This window comes from Alligator sinensis, unplaced genomic scaffold, assembly GCF_000455745.1.
Source record: "Alligator sinensis unplaced genomic scaffold, ASM45574v1 scaffold1002_1, whole genome shotgun sequence".
Lineage (NCBI taxonomy): Eukaryota > Metazoa > Chordata > Crocodylia > Alligatoridae > Alligator > Alligator sinensis.
In genome coordinates this window covers 245811-265756 of record NW_005842710.1, presented here as the reverse complement: position 1 = coordinate 265756, position 19946 = coordinate 245811, and the positions used below count along the sequence as shown (strand labels likewise).

General features: G+C 49.3%; 1 protein-coding gene across 5 annotated transcripts in view; it reads right to left on the bottom strand.

Moving 5' to 3' along the window:
- Positions 1 to 19946, bottom strand: part of KDM2A (lysine demethylase 2A) — a 74442-nt gene that overhangs the window by 8516 nt on the left and 45980 nt on the right. For all 5 annotated transcript variants that reach the window (XM_006034169.3, XM_025216136.1, XM_025216135.1 and 2 more), the window contains 6 exons: positions 19494 to 19620; positions 17537 to 17937; positions 3598 to 3681; positions 2249 to 2515; positions 1817 to 1948; positions 1599 to 1688 (listed from right to left, as the gene is read on the bottom strand). In XM_006034169.3, coding sequence (XP_006034231.1) covers positions 1599 to 1688; positions 1817 to 1948; positions 2249 to 2515; positions 3598 to 3681; positions 17537 to 17937; positions 19494 to 19620 — 1101 coding nt within the window. The remainder of the gene's footprint in view (positions 1 to 1598; positions 1689 to 1816; positions 1949 to 2248; positions 2516 to 3597; positions 3682 to 17536; positions 17938 to 19493; positions 19621 to 19946) is intronic.

The window sequence follows — 19946 nt, the reverse complement described above, 5'->3', positions numbered from 1 at the left end:
GTCCTTCTCAGCAGCTCGGAGGCAGAGAGGGATCTTGGAGTCATAACTGACTCCAAGATGAACATGAGCCGGCAGTGTAACGAGGCCATTAACAAGGCCAATTGCACCTTGTCGTGCATTAGCAGGTGCATGACTAATAGAACAAAGGAGGTGATGCTCCCCCTCTATGCGGCACTGGTCAGGCTGCAGCTGGAGTACTGTGTCCAGTTTTGGGCGCCACACTTCAAGAGGGATGCGGGAATCTCGAGAGGGTCCAGAGGAGGGCTACTCACATGATTAGTGGCCTTCGTGATAGACCCTACGGGGTGAGGTTGAGAGAGCTGAATCTCTTCAGCCTTCACAAGAGACGGCTGAGGGGAGATCTTGTGGCTGCCTATAAATTTATTAGGGGAGGTCAATGGGGAATAGGGGAAGCGCTGTTTACTAGGGCGCCCCAGGGAGAGACTAGGAATAACGGGTGTAAACTAGTTGAGAGTGGATTTAGGTTAGATATTAGGATGAAATTTTTCACAGTAAGGGTGGCCAGGATCTGGAATGGGCTTCCAAGAGAGGTGGTGCTATCACCTAGCTTGGAGGTCTTCAAGAGGAGGCTAGTCACCTGGCTGGGGTCATCTGACCTCGGTCCTCCTTCCTGCCAGGGGCAGGGGGTTGGACACGATGATCCATTGTGGTCCCTTCCAACTCTACAATCTATGAATAAGACTGCTATCTCCTGGGACCAATGAGGCACCCACACCCTCCTCCCCAACCCACAGTACTCAGGAGGGAAGCATGCAAAGTTCTCACCAGTAGTGTCAGGATTGACAGGTTCCCCACCCAAAGTCAAGTGTTCAGGCAATTAAAATGAAAGGAGGTGCCAAAAGGGTGCACATTACCCACAAGGAAGGGACTTGAGCCTCAACTGGAGTGAAGGAAACAGAATGCTGCAGCCCCCTCCCCCCGACCTTGCTTGCTTTCGCTGGCAGAGTCTTGTCTGGGACGGCAGGGAGCGTCCTACGTATGATCTGGTAGCCATGGGTCCGCCGCCTAGGCAGTGCTGCCAGCCTCCACTTGGCTAGCTTGCGGCGCACATAGTTCACTTGCTGCTTAGCAACAGGGTCTGGGTGCGACTGCCGTTGGAACAGCCGTTTCTTCTGGGGGGTAGTGAGCTTTGCTGGTAGCTGGGCCTTCTGCAAAGGCCAGGAGGGCAAGGATGACAGAGCTATGAACCTGCTCCACTGGAAGTTAATAGCACCAAGCTCCAACAGTGCTTGCCAGCCACATGACCCCCACTGTTGTGCTACATCTCCACCAGTGCCTGCCTGCCAACACCTGGCCCCACAGAGATGCCGTTGTCTGCTGTCCACATGCAACAACATCCAAACCCACTCTCCATACTGCCATAGACACCATCAATGCCCACCTGCTCAGCATTCAGGACTATCATACCACACACAGCTGGGCTTCCTCTCCCTTCATCCCCCGTACAATGGGCCCAAACTCTTCACACCTCCACAGCAGTGAGGGATGTGCATTTGCAAAGCAACGCACACATGCCCATTCTCCTCCTGTTCCTGTGGCTTCTCTTGGCACAGCTCACAGCGAAGTTCTTCTCTTACCTGGCCTTTCTCAGAGTCATCACCCTGGTAGCACTTTGGACATTCCCAGCAGTTGGGCAATTCATCATTGAGCAGCCCTTCCCCATCCATCTGCAGATGGAAGATACCAAATGGTTAGTCTCTGCCCAATGGCCCTTTGCCTCTCCCTGCCCATGGCAATGGGTATGGATGGCTGTGGGGTGGGGGGTGGACTGGACCCAGCCTGAGCCCTATCCCACCTGCAGGCAGCCAGGATGAACTATCTCATTGCAGATGCAGCACTCCATGAGCTTCTTCTCGAAGTCCTGCGAGTCTTCATTCTGATCCACCTCCCCACAAAGTGCACACGTAACAGAGTGAGGCAGCCTGGGCTACAAAGGAAACCAAGAGTGAAACCCAGGGATCATGCAACCCAGAGGAACTGCTCTCTTGCTTACAGAACTGGTCATGCCAGGGGCTGCCTTTGGGTCATGTCCCTTGCACTGACAGAACCTGCTGGATCCTGTTCTTTTACCATCTTCCCTCCAAACCTGCTTAGATCTTCCATCTGTGAAAGCAACTACCCCTCCATCTTTGTCCTTGGGATGGATCCCTGCCCACTCTACCCCTTGGGGGCTGGTCATTCTTGTTGTTCACCCTCCCTTCAGGGAGTTTCAGGCAGCAGGACTCACCGCTAAGCATTGCCGGAGGACACAGGACTGCTTCATGCGACCAGGCCCACCAAACTTCTTCATATCCCTGCAGTAGTGGCACATGCCACACTCGCCCTGCATGCAGGCCTTGCATTTACGGCACCGCACCCGCCTCCGCCTCGCTCCCGACACAATCGGAGAGACCGTGGGCCTTACAGGTGCTGGGCGTGGGGCTGGCTTCATGGTGTGAGGCTTGGTGATGGGGATGGTGGGCAACCGCAACTTTGGTCGGGCCTGGAACTTTAGCTGACAATAGAAGTACAAGATAGGTGGTTAAAGATCAAAACCCAACTGAAGATTCTGGTGGCGGACAGCATTATATTTGCTTTCTTCTGAATCATACAGAATAGGAACTCAGGCTATCCAACCGCCTGACAATAAATTAAACTCATTAAAAGCTGCCCGTGTTAGCCAATGTGCTCCGTTCTTTGCTGTGAACAGTTTCTGGTTTATGAACTCCCTGCCTGTTCTTACGCATTTGCCAAACAATCTGTGCAAACAACTTCCAACCTATGGGTACCTGTGTGAGATTTTTGCTGCCACTATTTGCTTTTGGTGGCAGGTAACTCAGCAAGTCAGTCATGTGACACCACTCCAGTTCCTCGACTGGTGGCCAGATTTGGGACGAAAATGAGGAATGGCGTTGAGTGGCAACTCCCATCTGCCTGTGAATGGCTGGTATTCAGACCAGTGACAACACCCACATGGAAGAAGGCAGAGCAGGGCAGTTCAGTTCAGAGCCTGACTGGTCAGCTGCTATCTGTGGAAAAGACCCTTTGGAGGGAGGCAGGAACTCAATTTCCAGAAATGCAGGCAGAAACACCTGCTCTGCTCTTCTATGGGATTGGTGGAGATAGGGCTAGAGTAAAGGGGGTAGCTTTGGGATGCAGAAGGGCTACAGGTCACATAGGGAGCTTGCTCACTTACAAGCTAGGGGGCAGGTGCTTGCCTGTAGTTGCAGATAAGTCTTTGTTTCTACCAAATGGGCTTAGATTCACATTGATCATTAACTTGTGAGCTTTGCACTTCACCTGCAGGAGGTTGTGACAGCACCACTCTCCCTTTCTTCCACCTCCACTGATTCTCTCAATGCTCTTCATCTTATTTACATTTTTCCCCCTTAAGGACTGTGAGATGAGATGCAGGGAGGTGGTGGAAGACTTCTTCCATTCCGTGTTGGAGGATCACTGGGAAATGGGATTGCGTAGCTACAGGTATCCTGATTCCACCATCAGTTTTAGCTTTGTACAGAATGCAGCAGAGGGGAAAAGGGCTACATAAGTCCCTCACCCTCAGGAGTTGAGCAACACAAGAGCCCCGCCTCTTACCTTATCTCTCTTGGGCCACTGGACGATAGGGATGCCTGTAAGTGCCAGTTTGGGGTCGCTGTTTGCGTACTCTTCTAGCAGCAGCTAGGGAAGCCAGGAAGACAAGAGGAAGGAATGAGAAGCATAGGTACATGAGAAAAGCCTGATGCTTCTGCTTCAGCCACTGCTGTGGTGGCTGGGGAAGAAACCTCTTCTACCTCAAGCTCTTGCCCACCAGCTCCTTCCCACATACAACATATTTATTGTTAACTGAGGTGCGCTGTATGAGTGCTTGTCAATAAACTCCATGTTTGAGCCCCAAGGCTCCCCCGGTAGAGCCTGCAGAGCCATGGTGCTGGGGAAGATGCGCATTTGAGACACCCCCACAGGGCTGGGAGGAGGCAGCTCAGCCAGCCTGACAGTTTTTGGTGCTTGCTACAGTGTGAAGCAGCAGCCAGAGCACAGGGCTGGGTTGGAGTGCAAATCAGGAACACTGCAGCCATGTGCTGGATGCCAGGTAAGCTAGAAGCTGGGCCGAGAAGCTTCTGCCCACTTCGCCTCTCAATCTGGCTTTAAGATCAAATGATATTGGAGTGTCTGGGCACATCCCCAGCGCTGGCTTCCCTGCCTGTCACTCTGGAACATCAACCTCTTGACCAAGTGTCAGTAACAAGTGCCTGCAGCCCTGGAGGAGCTAGATCCCTGTTGCTATCACAGATGGTCCTGCTCCTTGCCCTACCCACCCAGCCGTTGCAGAGGTGCTTTATTTACTTCGTGTTGCTATGGCTACGTTTTCAGGAATCTCTTGCTGGCATCCCCATGTGCTTGGAGCTGGAGTGCAGCACTTCCTGCTGCCAGAAGGGAGCTGGGAGCAGGCATGGGCTGGGATCACTTACCCAAGGGGAGGCATGTTCCCAGAGAAAGGCTCTACTGTGAAGGGCTGCTTTCCAGCAGCTCCCCCGCCCTTCTCAGAAGGCTGCGGGTGGCAGGAAGCAGCAGCCTCCGCTCCCCAGCAGCACAGCACAGCACGGTGCCCAAAGACCTTCCTCCTCTAGCCAGTCAGCCTTCCCATGAGCACATGCTCAAAGGAAAGGTCAGGGTCTCGGGGGCATTCAGACATACACGCCTCAATGCCTGTCTGTTCAAGCTGGGAGGGGGGAATGCACACTCTCCCCTGCCCGGGGCACTTCAGGGGGTAGCTGTTCAGACACGCACAACCAACTGAGTGGGAGGGGGAACACCCATGTCTGCCAGCTAGCCAGGCAGAATGTTTTAGGCTGGAGGATCCCAAATAGGCACATTCTGCTCTTAGCTGGTGTCCCTCTGCCCAGACTTGAAGCTCCCCCGCTGCGAGAAGCCAGCACGAGCAGACAATGCCCTGACTTAGAGGGGGAAGGGGATGGCAGGCACCCGTCATGGGCTTTCTCAGCAAGAAGAAGCAGGGACCCCCACATAAGCAAGCACCCCCTAGCCCTGGTCAGTCCAGCGCGGTGAGCTCGAGCCCTGACCACGCACTACTTCAGTAGGGTTTTGCAGGCGAGCGACAGCCCTGCCCTGTGAAAACAGGGATGGCAATGGAGTCCCCCATTTCTTCCTAGATGCAGAGTCCCCCCACCCCCTTCCCATCTGTGCCCCCAGACCCACCAAATAAAAAGCTTTGCCAGCTGCCTGACCTTGCGTGCCTTGTCCCTCTGGAGCTGCCGGGGCTCTCGGGTGAAGTTTCCGAGGCTCTTTGTTTCGTTGCCTGCACTGCGAGCTGTAGGGTTTTCCCCCTGCCACTTTTTCAGATCTAGTGCACTCCAGCCAGACCCCCAGGTGGCAAGGACATGTTTGGAAAACCTCCCCCTTCCTCCCCAGGCTGGGTAGCTGCACAGGCAGTAGCGTGCTCTTTCCAGAACCCTTCAGCAGCAGCAGTGGCTTCCTGTGCCTGCAAACAATGCTGCTGCGTCACCCACATGCGGCTCCCAGAAATGCTTTGCAACGGGAAGATGGCAGAAGAGAAAGAGCGAGCTAGCGAGGCAGTGCACAGAGGGCAGAGCCGTTCTGCTGCAGAGCCGGGAGGGGGCTGGGACAAGCGGCTGGCGGCTTGCGGATTGGCAGAGCTGCCTGCTGGAGAAGTCCCCACCTTCTGCCCCTCCCTTCGCCACTGCAATCGGAGAACCCAGGGCCAGCCCCCCTGAGGGCTCCTGTGTGGCAGACTTGAGGGAGCAACAGAAATGCTTTAACCCATTGCATGCGCCACAGCTGTGCTGCTGGCCTATGTCTGTCCTTGCCTTGTTCACTTTCACTGGCCACCTCTCCTTTGTCTGGACTGGGGTGTGTTGTGGACTCCTCTGACTGCACATGCCCAAGCCCTACGAGGGAGACAGACTGGAGACCACTGGGGCCCTACTGAAAACGTGTGCCATCTGCAGGGATCAGAAATCACCCAGACCACGGGATCTAAAAGCCTGAGCCTCTGCTGCTGTGGCTGAAAGCCTAGGTCCAGTGACTTCTGGAGGTGATTCAGGCTGTTGCTTATTTATGTGCCCTAACCACTGCGGGGGAGGAAAGAGACAGAAACCCACTGCAGCCCCCGTGCCCGTTTTGTCAGTCTCCACTGTTTCCATTACTGCTGTGCCCCTAGAGTCAGTGGGGCGCCAGCACAGCACATTATGCCACGGTTTTGCTTCAATTAAAAAATGGAGGACTTAAACATGAAATGCACAAAGAACTACTGAATGAGTCATTCAGGGCCGGGTTATACTGCCTCATAGGGTTTGTTTTTTTCCTTCCTGCATCTACAACGTGCCAAAGAGCTCCAAGTCTTGCAGGAGTTGGCAGGCAAGTACAGTGCAGTTGGGTATTTTGTACCCAAAGGGCACAGGAAGGAGACAGAAGGGACACACACATGCAGCAGTTGTGCTGTTTCTGCCAAATTAATCAGCAACCAAGCAGCTCTTCATGCTGTCAGTGGAGCTGCCATCACTAGGACAGAGCTATTCTACCAGGATACATTCAAATCTGTAAGCTATTGTCACAGGCTGTCTGCAGGCTGAGGCAGACACAGGGACTGGGGTATGCTGTTCAGAGGGGGTAGGTTTTCTCAGTCAAGATGCTGGAGCACAGCTCTAAAGGAAGGGAGGGGGGAATTTCTGCAGCCTCTAATTGTGACACACAGGGTCCTTTCTCTGGAGTCTTTCTGCAGCCTCATGCAATGCATGGTGCTAAAGTCTTTCAAAGGAAAAGGTTTCTTGGTGCAGTCTTGCCCAGTATACATCCCTTCCTCTTAGTTGTTCAGTCTCACTGGAAGCCTCCTCCATTCACCTCACTGGGTCTCAGCCCACTGCTCCACTTTCCTTTCATGTTGAGGGCCTGCGCTGCTGTCCATCCCATTTTCCAGTGGAATAGGGACTGCTTAGTCTTCTCTCCCTCTGCAGCAACAGGGGAGTGCTTGCTTTCTCACGCCAACCATCTCTCAATAAGCCATTCCCTTGGCAGATTTCAGTGTAGGTTTCAGGCTGGCTTGCAAGAAGTGGCCTCCACTCTGATGCAGAGCACTCCTCCGTCTCAGCAGCCTTCGGGGCTGTGCAATGTGCCTGGCTTCCTCCTACCCAACCCTCTGTCTCCAGCATTGTTGTCTTACTCTGAAATTAGAAGGGGAGGCTGTGGTGGGAAATGAGGTCCCCTTTTGTAAGAAGCAATGTGGGCTTCAACAACTGACATCCTCATCGTCTGCAATGGAGACTGGAGGAAGTGCTGAAACTATCCACGGAGAGAGTAGAACACAGACTGTTTTGGGGCGAGTACAAGGAACCCCATTTTGAATTAACAGTGACTTGCACAGCCAGAAGGAGTGGGCTGTTCTAGCTCTGCAGACTAGGAAGACAGCAGCAGCCTACCATGCAATGCAGCAGGATTTAACTAGTGCCGCTGCAGAGGAATACCGAGAGGAATCAGATCACTGAAGAGGCCTGTATAGTGCAATTCTGGGCAGCAGCTAAATCCTGGCATGAATGATTACCTTGAATAAAGACAGGCTACAACCAGGACAGAGGACTAAGGATGAACATACAAGAACTTCAGATCATAAAGCCTTCCAAGTAAGGCATTGTGCTTCATGGTTGTACAGCACACAGCAGAAAGTACCGATCCCACAATGAGACTTCTGTGTCTATCATAATACCATAGACATGGTTCCTACTGGTGTTGCAGAGAGGTGGGTTCAAAACAGCTTCACTCTTATGAATAGGAGGTCCAAAAGGAACACTGAACAGCCACAAAGAAAAACCCTTAAGACTGCACACACTGGGTGGTTTATGAAGGAAATGGGTGGGTCTAGGAAGGAGGTAGCTCAAAGTTTTATAAAAACAGAAGGGAAGAAACCTCTTATTTTGCACAAAGCTAAATGATTACAACTTCCAGTTAATATATTGCAACAGGGCCATCCAACTTTGGGCAGCCAGGGGCCACATACCGGAAGGGCTATGGACTGGGGGCCCCACATGCCACAAAAGGAAGCTGGCTCCCACTTCAGTGGGACAGTGTGGACAGCTCCTTGCAGCACAGCCATCCCAGCTCCCCACTCTCCCCTTCCCAGCTGTGCACACAACCCACTTCCAGTGCAGCAGGCCCAATTCCCTTCTTTGCTACATGTGCAGTTTGGGTACTCCAGCCTCCTCCTGCCCACAGGGGCAGGAAAAACTGGGGTGGAGAGTGGCTGCATGCTAATTCAAAGGCCACAGGCAGGCCATGGGATGCCAGCTGGATAGCCCAGTACAGTGTTATACCATGGGAGTAACCTGGTGCCAGCTATGCTTTAAGACAGTGGTTCTCAACCTTTTTTTGTAAACATCAGTGGCCAGTCCCAACACAGTGCCCCTCACTCCTGACCCACTACCCCCAGGCCCTAGCCCCACAGTGTGTGGGGCAGGGGGGCCCCAAATAGCTCTCTGGAATTTTGCCAGACTGCAAGGGAAAAGTCCCTGTTTCCTACGTTCCTCTTTTGAAGGAGAATCCATGTTTAAAGTTTGTTCACAACCACTTCATATGTTTTTGAGACACCTTTGGGTCACGACCCACAGGTTGAGAAACACTGCTTAAGAAACCAAGGATTTTGCTTAGTGCCCAGAGGTAGAAGTGCTGCCCCCCCCATAATGTGGATTGTTGGAAGTTGTGAGAAACTTGGTAGATCTTTGCAAAAGTCCTAACAGGCGGGTGCTTGAGGATCAAGGAAGTGTTGATGCAGTGTTGTAAGCCTACAGCACTGATTGGCCAGTACGTTGTGATGCAGCTCATCCTAGGGACATCCTTTGCAATGGCAAGGATCAGGTCTTCCAGCTCTCAGGCTTCCTTAATGTCACCATTGTGTAGCAAGTCAAGCTTAGGCCATGAAAAGCATTATGTGGCAGCCCACCAAGAATTTTGCGGAGCTGGGGAAAGCTACAGAGAGGTCTTTACAATAAAATTAAAGATGAAAGTAGGTGAGGGACATTGTTCATAGCGTCAGTGCTCTAGGGTCAACAGACTCCACTTCTCAAGCTCTACAAAGTGGTAGGAATCTGTGATAAACCAATAGAGGGTACAAGGTCAGTACAGGACCCTGCAGGAGTGTGCCTTAGATAAAGACACCCGAAAAGAAAGAGAAAGTAATTTCAAGCCACATAGAAAATAGCTCCAAAAGTGAAACCTAAACCAAACGAGCACTGAGATTTTATTGGTCCAATTTGTATGAACTAGTAGCAGAACAGGTTCAAGCCCAGCCAGTCTAGGAAAAAAAACCTGTTACATCTCTTGACCATCTCCAGTTCTAGGAAGAGTCATTTTCATCACATAACCATGGCAGCTACAGGACCCCTGGAATACAAACATTTGGGAAACTGATACACAGAGCCTGTTAGAAACTGCATACCCAGAGGTCTTTGCTGAGTGGGACGTTAAAAAGCCAACAGATGATGGTTGAACACTGTTCAACTGCTCTCCAGGCTGTAGATACCCAAGTAGATTCTCAGACAAGGGCAGAAACTTCATGCCCATTCATCTGCAACCCTTATACAGGGAATTATTAATAAACAAGGATAAACATTTGCTTGTAAACTGATGGTACTGAATTAAAAAGTTTGAGAGATGCTACAAATACTACACAGTCTGGAACAGGCATTGCTTATATCCAAGTACCTCAGCCATCTGCAGCTTTTAGTTTGCTCTTATGCCTGAAAGATGTGAAGAAGTCAAGGAATTCTGCCACATCAGGGAATACATCAAAGGCACCCTTGGGAAAAACCAGGAGCAATGACCACAAACTACTGGAAAGCTGTTTCAGGCTCAACTCTAAGAAAAACTTCTTTACAATCAGGGTGTCCAGATAGTAGAATAAACTCCCTCAGGAGGTGGTATAATCACCTACTCTGGAAATTTTCAAGAGGCGACTGTCCAGTCACCTTGCTGGGGTCACCTGACCCCAGATGTCTTTCCTGCCTAGTGCAGGGGGCTGGACCTGATGATCTTGCAAGGTCCCTTCTATCCCCTTACAATCTATGAATCCTTAAAGAGTCCTGGGAAACGGGAGCCAACACTGGAAGGTGCAGCTAGTTAAATGTTTCAAATGAGAAGTCTGGCACAAGAATTTGTGGGAAGCACCTTAGTCCCAACATAGTTAGAAAATTAAAACATATTTACATCACACAGATAAAAGGTTTTACTTGCTAATGCTGCAGAGTAACTTAGTTGGGACTTGTCTATTAACTTTAAAGTTAATTCAGATTAAGGCAGGGGGTGAATTTAGAGCACAACAGCTATTCCTACATCAGGTTGCATGGTGATATATATTTTTGAGTATGAGTGGCTTGTTCCTTTTGAGCTTAATCTTCCGGGAGAGTGGATTAAACTCAAAACAGAACAAGAGAGAGTTTACATGTGAAGGTGTCCAGAACAGCTACCGTGCTTTAAAATTCACACCCTGCCTTAACTGGAGTCAACTTTCAAGTGCACAGAAATCCTTACAAAGTGGGAAGTTATGCTGGTAACATCACAGATTGCCACCCCAAATAAATGGTGGTTGGACTCTTTACAAGCAGACACAAAGTAAGCAGCAGGGCAAAGGCTGGACCAGGGGCGGAGGGCCGCTTACTGAGTTTTGGCAAGCCATTGAGGGCCGCATGACAGGCAGCCAGGGGCAGATATATATTAATCTTCTAAATTTTTTAGGGGCCTCGTGGGCTGGATAGAATGGCCTGTTGGGCCGCATCTGGCCTGCAGGCCGTATTTTGCCCACCCATGGGCTGGACAATGGAGAGGGACAGTAAAGATGCCGTGTTGGGGCAAAACAGGAGGATAGAAAAACTGCAGGAGAAAAGTGACTATTACTAAGTAAGACCAGGAAGATATGTTTGTGAATTAAGTGGCACCCAATCCCAAAAATAATTGATATATTACAATGCTTACCTCCTTGCTGAAGGGCTGGGCAGCATGGGTAGGGGTGGAGGAAACAGGCCAGGCAGGGACAAGCCTGAACCTGTGCTTATCTGCATAAATCTCTTCACACCCCACAACACCCTTCAAAGAATCTGGCAGCATCCTGGTTGAGAATCAGGTCTTGGACATAAAAAGTATCTTGTAGCAAAGATTTAAATTAAAATTGGTTAGAAAGCTGTCCTGTTAAGGTCTCTCAGCCTCACTTTTGTGGTCTCCTCTAGCGAAATTAAGGAATTGAGATTTAAAAGCCATCTTACTTGCTTGTAAGATTTAGTACCTCCAAGGCCCCATGGACCAGACGAGAGTCTCTAGGCCAATTTGGGCTGAGGCGAAACCACCATGCAAGGCTGGTCTGGCAGGATGCTGTATGCAGCACGTTGCTCTTGTTGGCCCCCCGTGCCAAGGGCAGCCCATGTCAGCCCAGCTCCAGGGCTTGTACTGCCCATGGCATGCAAGCTGGACCTGGCACTATGGGCACTGTCTGCAGCCCAGCAAAGGCGTGTGCTACATGTGGCGCCTCACTGGACCAACCCTGCATGCTGGCTCCTGGGCCAGTCCAGATGGGGCCCGAGGCCATCTGTGCATGCTGGAGTCAGTATGCAAGGCTGATCTAGCAGGCCACTGCATGCATGTGTCCTGTGCAAGCCTGAACTGTGGGCAGTGCCCACAGTGCTAGATCCAGTAAGTGCACCAAAAGCAGTCCAAGCAGTAGAGTGGGGCTGCCACGTGTTGCATGTGGCACATGGGCTGGACATATTGCCACAAGCACTGCACACAGCACTGGGGACAGGTACAGGCACAGGCACAGGGTGTATGCTACATGTGATGCCCTGCCTGACTGGCCGCGTGCGCTAACTCTGGCATGGCCTGATCCAGACTATGTCTGGAGCCAGCATGCAGGGCCAGTTTGGCATGTGTCCCTGACTGACCCTTTGTACCGTGTACAGCGTCAGGTTCAGCCCAAATGCCAGACCAAGTCTGCATGCCACACACAGGCGTACAAGGTCAGTCCAAGACCCAGTGGTCATATGTTTGACACCCCTGTTCCAAGGGAAAGAGTGTACTCAAGGAGCTGGCAAGCATCATAGCCCAGCCTCTGGCACGGATCTTTGAGAACTCCTGGCACTCTGGAGTAGCGCCCAAAGACTGGAAGAAGGCCAATGTGGTGCCTATCTTCAAGAAAGGGAAAAAAGTGGATCCGGCTAACTATAGGCCCATCAGCCTGACCTCTATCCCGGGGAAGGTCTTAGAAAAGTTTATTAAAGAGGCCATCCTTAATGGACTGGCTGACACCAGCATCCTGAGGGATAGCCAGCACGGGTTTGTTGTGGGTAGGTCTTGCAAGACCAATCTCATTTCCTTCCACGACCAGGTGACCCATCACCTGGACAAGGGAGAAGAGATTGATGTCATATATCTTGACTTCAAAAAAGCCTTTGATCTGGTATCCCATGATCACCTCTTGGCAAAACTGGCCAATTGTGGCCTTGAGTCCACCACGATCCGCTGGCTGGGAAACTGGCTCCATGGTCGGACCCAGAGGGTGGTAATTGACGGAAGTCAATCGTCATAGTGCCTTGTGACCAGTGGGGTCCCTCAAGGCTCTGTCCTAGGATCCATATTGTTCAGCATCTTCATTAACGATGTGGACATTGGAGTCAGAAGAGGACTGGCCAAGTTTGCTGACGACACCAAACTTTGGGGTAAAGCATCCACACCTAAAGACAGGAGGGCGATCCAGGCTGACCTGGACAGGCTGGACGAGAACCTGATGGTGTTTAACACTGAAAAATGCAAGGTTCTCCACTATGGGAGGAAAAACCCGCAGCATCCTTATAGGCTCAGCAGTGCTATGCTGGCTAGTACTACAGAAGAAAGAGACTTGGGGGTCATCACTGACCACAAGATGAACATGAGCCTTCAATGTGATGCTGCAGCTAGTAAAGTAACCAAAACGCTGGCTTGCATCCATAGATGCTTCTTAAGCAAATCCCGGGACGTCATTTTCCCCTTGTACTTGGGCTTGGTGAGGCCGCAGCTGGAGTACTGTGTCCAGTTTTGGGCCCCACAATTGAAAGAGGATGTGGAGAAGCTTGAGAGAGTCCAGAGAAAAGCCACGTGCATGATCAGAGGTCAGGGAAGCAGACCCTACGATGACAGGCTGAGAGCTATGGGGCTCTTTAGCCTGGAAAAGCGCAGGCTTAGGGGTGATCTTATGGCCACCTATAAGTTTATCAGGGGTGACCACCAGTATCTGGGGGAACGTTTGTTCACCAGAGCACCCTCAGGGATGAGGAGGTTGAACGGTTATAAACTACTGCAAGACCGTTTCAGGCTGGACATAAGGAAGAATTTCTTTACTGTCCAAGCCCCCAAGGTCTGGAATAGCCTGCCATCGGACAGGGCAAGCATCTACATTGAACACCTTCAAGAAAAAATTGGATGCTTCTCTTGCTGGTATCCTGACCCCAGCTGACTTCCTGCCTTCGGGCGGGGGACTGGACTCGATGATCTTCCGAGGCCTAACGTCTATGAAACATTAATGCCAACTAGCTTTTCTTGTGTCAAATTGTGTGTTGGTTTTTTTTATGCTGAAAGGTGTCCAGAATCTAAGTTGTAACTCTCATGGCTGAAGAAAAAAAGTTTTTAAAGATACAGACTCAATGTATTCACCAGCCAAGAGCAGAACCTTTCACAAGAGAATTTTATGGAAATGCCACTTGGCTCAGGTGTTCTGACTAGTCTACACTGCTTTTCACCAGCTGATCTGGAATGCGTGACTGACTGGAACATTTTGTATATTACAAAATCTTAGATAAGCGTACAATGGTTTTTAAAAATATGGCCAGCACCAAGTAATCTAGAGGCAAACTCATCAGGCCCCATAAGCCAGAGGCAGGGCACAGGGGCAGCCTGTGGGCTGGTCTGGGTCCTCAGACCAACCCTGTGTGCCACATGCATGTGTCAGTCTGGGACACACTACATGCAGTGCACGGGACCAGTTGAAACCCACAGGCAATGCTATAGGCTGAATGATAGAGCCCCACAGGCCACATCTTTGACACCCCTGAAGTAATTCACAAGACCAAACTACTGTGTATAGCAAGGTTATCTAAATCTGAGCAGTTGAGGGCCGCAGACCCGCTGGCCAAACACCACATGAGTTACATGCCTCCTAAGTCACACAGGCACCTCCCACTGAACTGCATCATGCCATGTGAGACCCCTCCCGCTGTACTGCATGGGGTCCACCAGGTTCCTCAGAACCTCCCCACTAGCAGGTTCCCTCAGCCCTGTGGGCTTGGCCACACTGTCGTGCCCCATCCCCAGGGGCAGGAGTAAGAAGTGGAAGTTAGAGGATGAAAAGGGAGCCCTGAGACACTGGTGGCAGCAGCAGGAGCACCAGGGAGAGTAGCACCCAGAAGGGGAGCCCAGAGGCCACAGGTTAACTCCCTGGCAGCCACATGCAGCCTGTGGGCTGCCAACTGGACAGACCTGGTTTATGGTACAATCTGCTAGGCATTTTAAAAACAGTGTATTAGATGTTCAGAGGACAGCGACAGTCTCCTTTTAAACTTTTTACAAGTCAAGAACAGAAAATCTCTCTCTAAAGTCTTAGATCATACACAAACACTTGATATATATCAGTTATGGCTGCTGGACACATAATATACCATAAGGCAGAAAAGCAAAGAAATCAAAAGTTAAACCATCCAACAGTACATACACTCTGCTTGTTCATGCAAAGGCATTTTACCACTAATATAACTACCAAACACCAGGAACACCAACCTTCCAGTATCCCTTTCCCAAATTAGGAGGAGGCTGGCCTTTCCAAGCTATATAGAAGAGTTGGGGATGGGGTGCTAGAAGGGTAGCAGAGTTACTGAGATGGAATTTAACACTGTTTGCTCTTTTGTTTAAGGGATAGAAAACAAGAAAGGGAAATGGCCCAAGAGGAGAAAGAGGCCTCTGGAAAGCAAATTATGGATACGACTAGAGTCCAGCCTGCTCTCCCTGGTTTTAGCAATGGTTAACATTTTGGAAACAGGTCTACCTGATGTAAAGAATGGTGGAAAACAGGGAGAAGGGGGAAAAATTGCTTAGCCTGTCTAGGAGAACCTGCCAGATCTCCAATCCTCTGCAAAATAACCAAATAGAAACACAGCCCAGTCAGTCTGTAACAAGGAAAGAATGAGTGCTGATGACCAGCGACCCCTCCCACCTATCATGGTTAAAGCTAGAATGGAGGACACCCTCATATGAACATTCTTGCATTGGTGTCCAAAACCAGAACAGAAGGGGGACAAGACAACGTTCAGAACTCAGAGATGAAGAAACCAGCAAAAAGTGCTTTGTTAGGACATGTTATTCTGCCAGTGACCAGATTACTGCCTTTACAATCCCAAAACCTGGGATCCAAATTTCATTCAACTCTCACTTTGAGTCCAGAGCTCACATATGCATCACTTGTACATCTCTGTACACCAACATCTGCAGTGGTAATGGATTACAAGCCATAAAGAACATTATCCCCCAATGATGGCACTGCTTATGTTTCCATCACACACTTTCCCTGCTCTAGCCTTACACAACTATTTCAGATTTGGGATCTCACTATGTCTATAAAACAAATGGAAATGCCATGGGCACATGCACAGTCCCCCCGCACTTTGCAAATGTATTTATGACAGATCTCAAAGTCTGCTTCCTCTGCAGCTGCCCTCTTTATCTACCTGTTATACCTAAGATACACTGATGACATCTTTACCCTGTGGATAAATGGGAAGGAACCTCTAAAGAAATTCCACCAGGACTTTAACAATTTCCACTCTCCCAGCCAACTGACTCTCGAATACTCTACCCAAATTAATTTCTTGGACCCCACTGCAAAACTTTGCAATGGCCACATCACTACTATGTTGCATCAGAAACCAACCATCTATTACAGCTACCTCCATGCCACCATCTTTCAATCTAAGCATATCACTAAATCCATCACCTACAGCCAAGCTCTATGTTACAGCTGTATCTGCTCTGTTGCCAGCAACCATGAGGCACACCTTAGGAATCTGGAACAAGACTTCATACACTTATCATACAATCCCAGAACTGTAGCCATTCAAAAAATCAGAGTCAGACTTGGACCTCACTCCAACCTGCTATAATACCAACTCTGCAATGTGGACAACAGAATCCCCCAGTCATCGAATACAGCCTAATGCTTGAAAACCTCTAGCTTCTTTTAAAATGACGACCATCTTAAGGCAGCCTTGGGGGGAAAAGCCCGTCCTGGCCTATAGACAGCCCCCACCACCCTCTTCTCCCATCTCAAACAAGGTCTCTTAAGCAACTGACTACCTAATGCCAAGTCACTAGGTCTTGCTTCAGATCCAGATACCAGCTTTGCTCCCTCATCAACACAGACCACATTATCACTGAACCAAACCACATAAAATGTAACTTGCAGGGTTCATTCACCTGTTTAGTACCTGTCTGCTGTTTACATTGGGCAACTGGGGCAATCCCTATGTGAAAGAATGAATGGATATCTATTTGACATCAATTCCAGAAAAGCACAAAAATTTATGGGGCAGATCTCTTTAACTTCCCTGGACAGTCCATCACTACCCTCAATGTAGCTGTCCTTATATAATAAAACTTTCAAAGCCACTTTGAACAGGAAAATGCAGAACAAGAAATCAACCACAATCATTATTGGATTGTGTTAACCATGGTCTCTACAAAAGACTATGGGTTCTTACCCCATAACCTGGGACAGCTGTTAGCTCTAACAGTTTATTCCTGTATCACTCAATGTGTTAACTGCCTTATCCTTACTGACCTTTTAAACCAGTCCTTTGTTTCTCTCAGCAGTGCCCCTCTCTCTGTACTTCTCCACTGTATTTAAATTCCTCCCTATTTTACATCCTTTCTTACTCCAAAGCCCATAGCACGATGAAATAGGCTGTCACCTATGAAAGTCCATGCCTCTGAACCAATGATCCTCTACGGTGTCAGCCTGTACTGCCTTCTGTCTGACTTCAAGCTAGCATGGCTAATCACCTTTATACACATCACTTGGTAAGGTGAGTAGTTATGGTCCTTGTTCATATTTTGAAAGGAAAACATCTCATTCCCAGCATATAAAGGCAGGCAATATCAAGACAGGGGACAGCACATTTAGAAAAAAATGATCCCACAGGGCTCATGTCAGATTTCTAGAACACCCCAAAAGATCAAAACAGAGTACACTCACATAACATAGCATGGGGCAGTTTAAAAAAAAAAAAATGTGTAAAAGCCCTGCTTTGGATCAATTAGCTGACTTCATGATTTCAGCTATAAGCTGGTAAAGGGAAGTTCTTGCACGACTCTCACTTCCCCATCACCCCGAGCACTGCAGCAAGCCAGGTGCTTCCTGGCATTACTTGCTTTCATACACTAACAAGTGCTGGCAACAGAATACAGGACTCTATTGAGCAGAGGTGCCTCAGCTGCTACATACCTTGACATCAGCTATGAGGGCATCCTCATCTTCTATGCCTGTGGGGACACACTTCTTGTGCAGGGGCAGAGACTCCAGCTTGTCCATCAGGCAGCGCAGCCCTTCCAGCTCAAACTGAGTCAGGTGCACCTTGTTGCTCTTGTGTGGACTGCTGGCAAGGGGGTCCCAGGCCTGGCCATTCTGGGGGGCCCGGCTGGAGTCAGAGGAGTCCGTGGATGGGGTTTTCTTAAGGCCTGGCAGACTCCTGCAGCCTTTGCTTAGTTCGTCATAGTCTAGGTTGGCACCATTGGCCACAGGGCTTGTGAGGACCGACCGTCTGGTGACCGGGCGTCGTGGCTCCTTATCAGCTGCATCCTCCTCTTCATCCACATTTCCTGACTCTGAGGAGCTCAACTCCATATCTGCCAATGCCATAGAGAAAAAGAGCAATGAGAGAAGCAGAGATGTAGGCCCAGCCAACCAATTAGCTCATGGGATGCTTCAATTTTTCAGGTTCTTCTACTACGTGGGAAACTCCAGAAACTGCCTGAGTAGTCAAAAAAGAGTATCACTATTTCCAAAAAGTGCTAAATATAAATCAGCTTGCTCCCAGACTGAGAGAAGAGAGGGACTGAGAGTATTGCCATTTCTACAGGAGTGTTACAACAAGTCTGCTCTAACCACTGTTTCACCACACTGCTGCTAGGGGAGAAACTGAGAGAACAGGTACAGGCAGTCCTCAGACTTACGACTCAATAGGTTACTGAAAACTGTGTCTTAAGTTGAAATGTTGCAATTCAGAACCAATTTTCTTATAAAAAAAACAATGTTATAAATGGGGGATTGGTTCCTGTACCAAGGCCCGATACCCCATTTTCACCAAAAATACCCCAGAATTTTGTACTAGATTAATTATAGATGAGTAATATAGCTATATTAATGTATTTATATCGCAAATAGCAATCATATTGATCTGGAAGGACTTCTTTGAGGTGACTTTGCTGGACTTTTTGAAAGGCTCTTGGTTGGACTTTTTGAAGGGTTCTTGACTGGAGTCTTCTCAGGAGTCTTGGCTGCAGGTTTTTCTGGAGTCTTGTCTGCTTTCTTAAAGAAAGTGTCCAAGGAAGTTTGGACAGATGTTCTCCAGGGAGATGAGCGACGCAGCGAACTTGTTCGCTGGTGTGGCGTCGCATCGGATCAAGCGTTGTAAAGTCGAAACTGATGTCAAAGTTGAAACAGGGTGTCAATTTATAAATGTTATAAGTGCAAAACGTTGTAACTCGAAAAGTTGTAAGTCGAGGACTGCCTGTACTGACCATGCTTAGACTGGAAAAGGCAGGACTGTGTGCAGTAGTCTACTCCAGATTGACCAGATTAAACTACTGAAGAACACAGACCAGGAAAACCTGCGAGCCTTGCCTTTGATGGAATCCTCTGGCTAGAAATCAGAGCCCCAGAAACTCTATGGCTGCCATGAAAGATGCCCTTGAAGGGCTGTTCACCTCCATTTAGGGAGTAAGGTTTCACATTGCCCTGTACTGACTATATGGATCTAGCTATAAAATCACCAGACACCCTTGCAACTTTCACTCTAAAGTTCATAGACAGTAGCATAAATGCAGCCCATTGTGAGGTTCCAGACCTTTCCTTGAAGCCATATCATGGGAGTAGGAGGAAACAGAAAGATAGCTTGTTTTGACTCATGGCTAAAAATCACATCTCCTTCTCCCGGTCTGCAGTCTCCCTCCAGCCCCACACTGAACCTGATCCCCTTAAATATAGCTAACAGGAAAGAGAGGAAATACCCATAAAAACCACCCTGTGAAATTAAGGAAGCAATCCTCCTGAATTCCCCCACCAGAGCCCTCCCCACCCTGCCACTCAGACAGCCAGATGGTGCATCAGAGGGGAAGCAAAGGAAACTGCTTTAGCACGGCGAGGAAGGGGTCAGGACGAAAACTCAGGCAGTAGCTCTCACCCATGCTGAGTGACTCCTTCTGGAAGTCCTTGGTCAGGTGGGAGCGGTTGGTGATACAGTAGACATAGCGTTCCAGCACATACCAGCACATCTCATAGTAAAAGGGGTAGCGAAACTTGTTTGGGACCTGAGAAGGGGAGTAAGAGGCAGAAGATAACAGAAGGAAAGGGATCAATTACGTTCCTAAATATAGAGCAGCAGAGTTTAACAATGCTTCAATCATCACACAGAACAGGTTTATTCTGGGGGTGGGAACTGCAAGTACACATAACAACAAACACTTAAGAGCACTTTCAGCAGCCTGGCACAAACCTCCTCATGCCGGAAGGAGTCACCAGGTGTCAGACAAAGACACAGTTCACTTCCTAGTTATTAGCATTTCATTCTTTATTGTTCAGGGTCAGGGATCTTTGCTAGACTTACTTTTAAATAAACTCTCCCCTAATTAGTTTG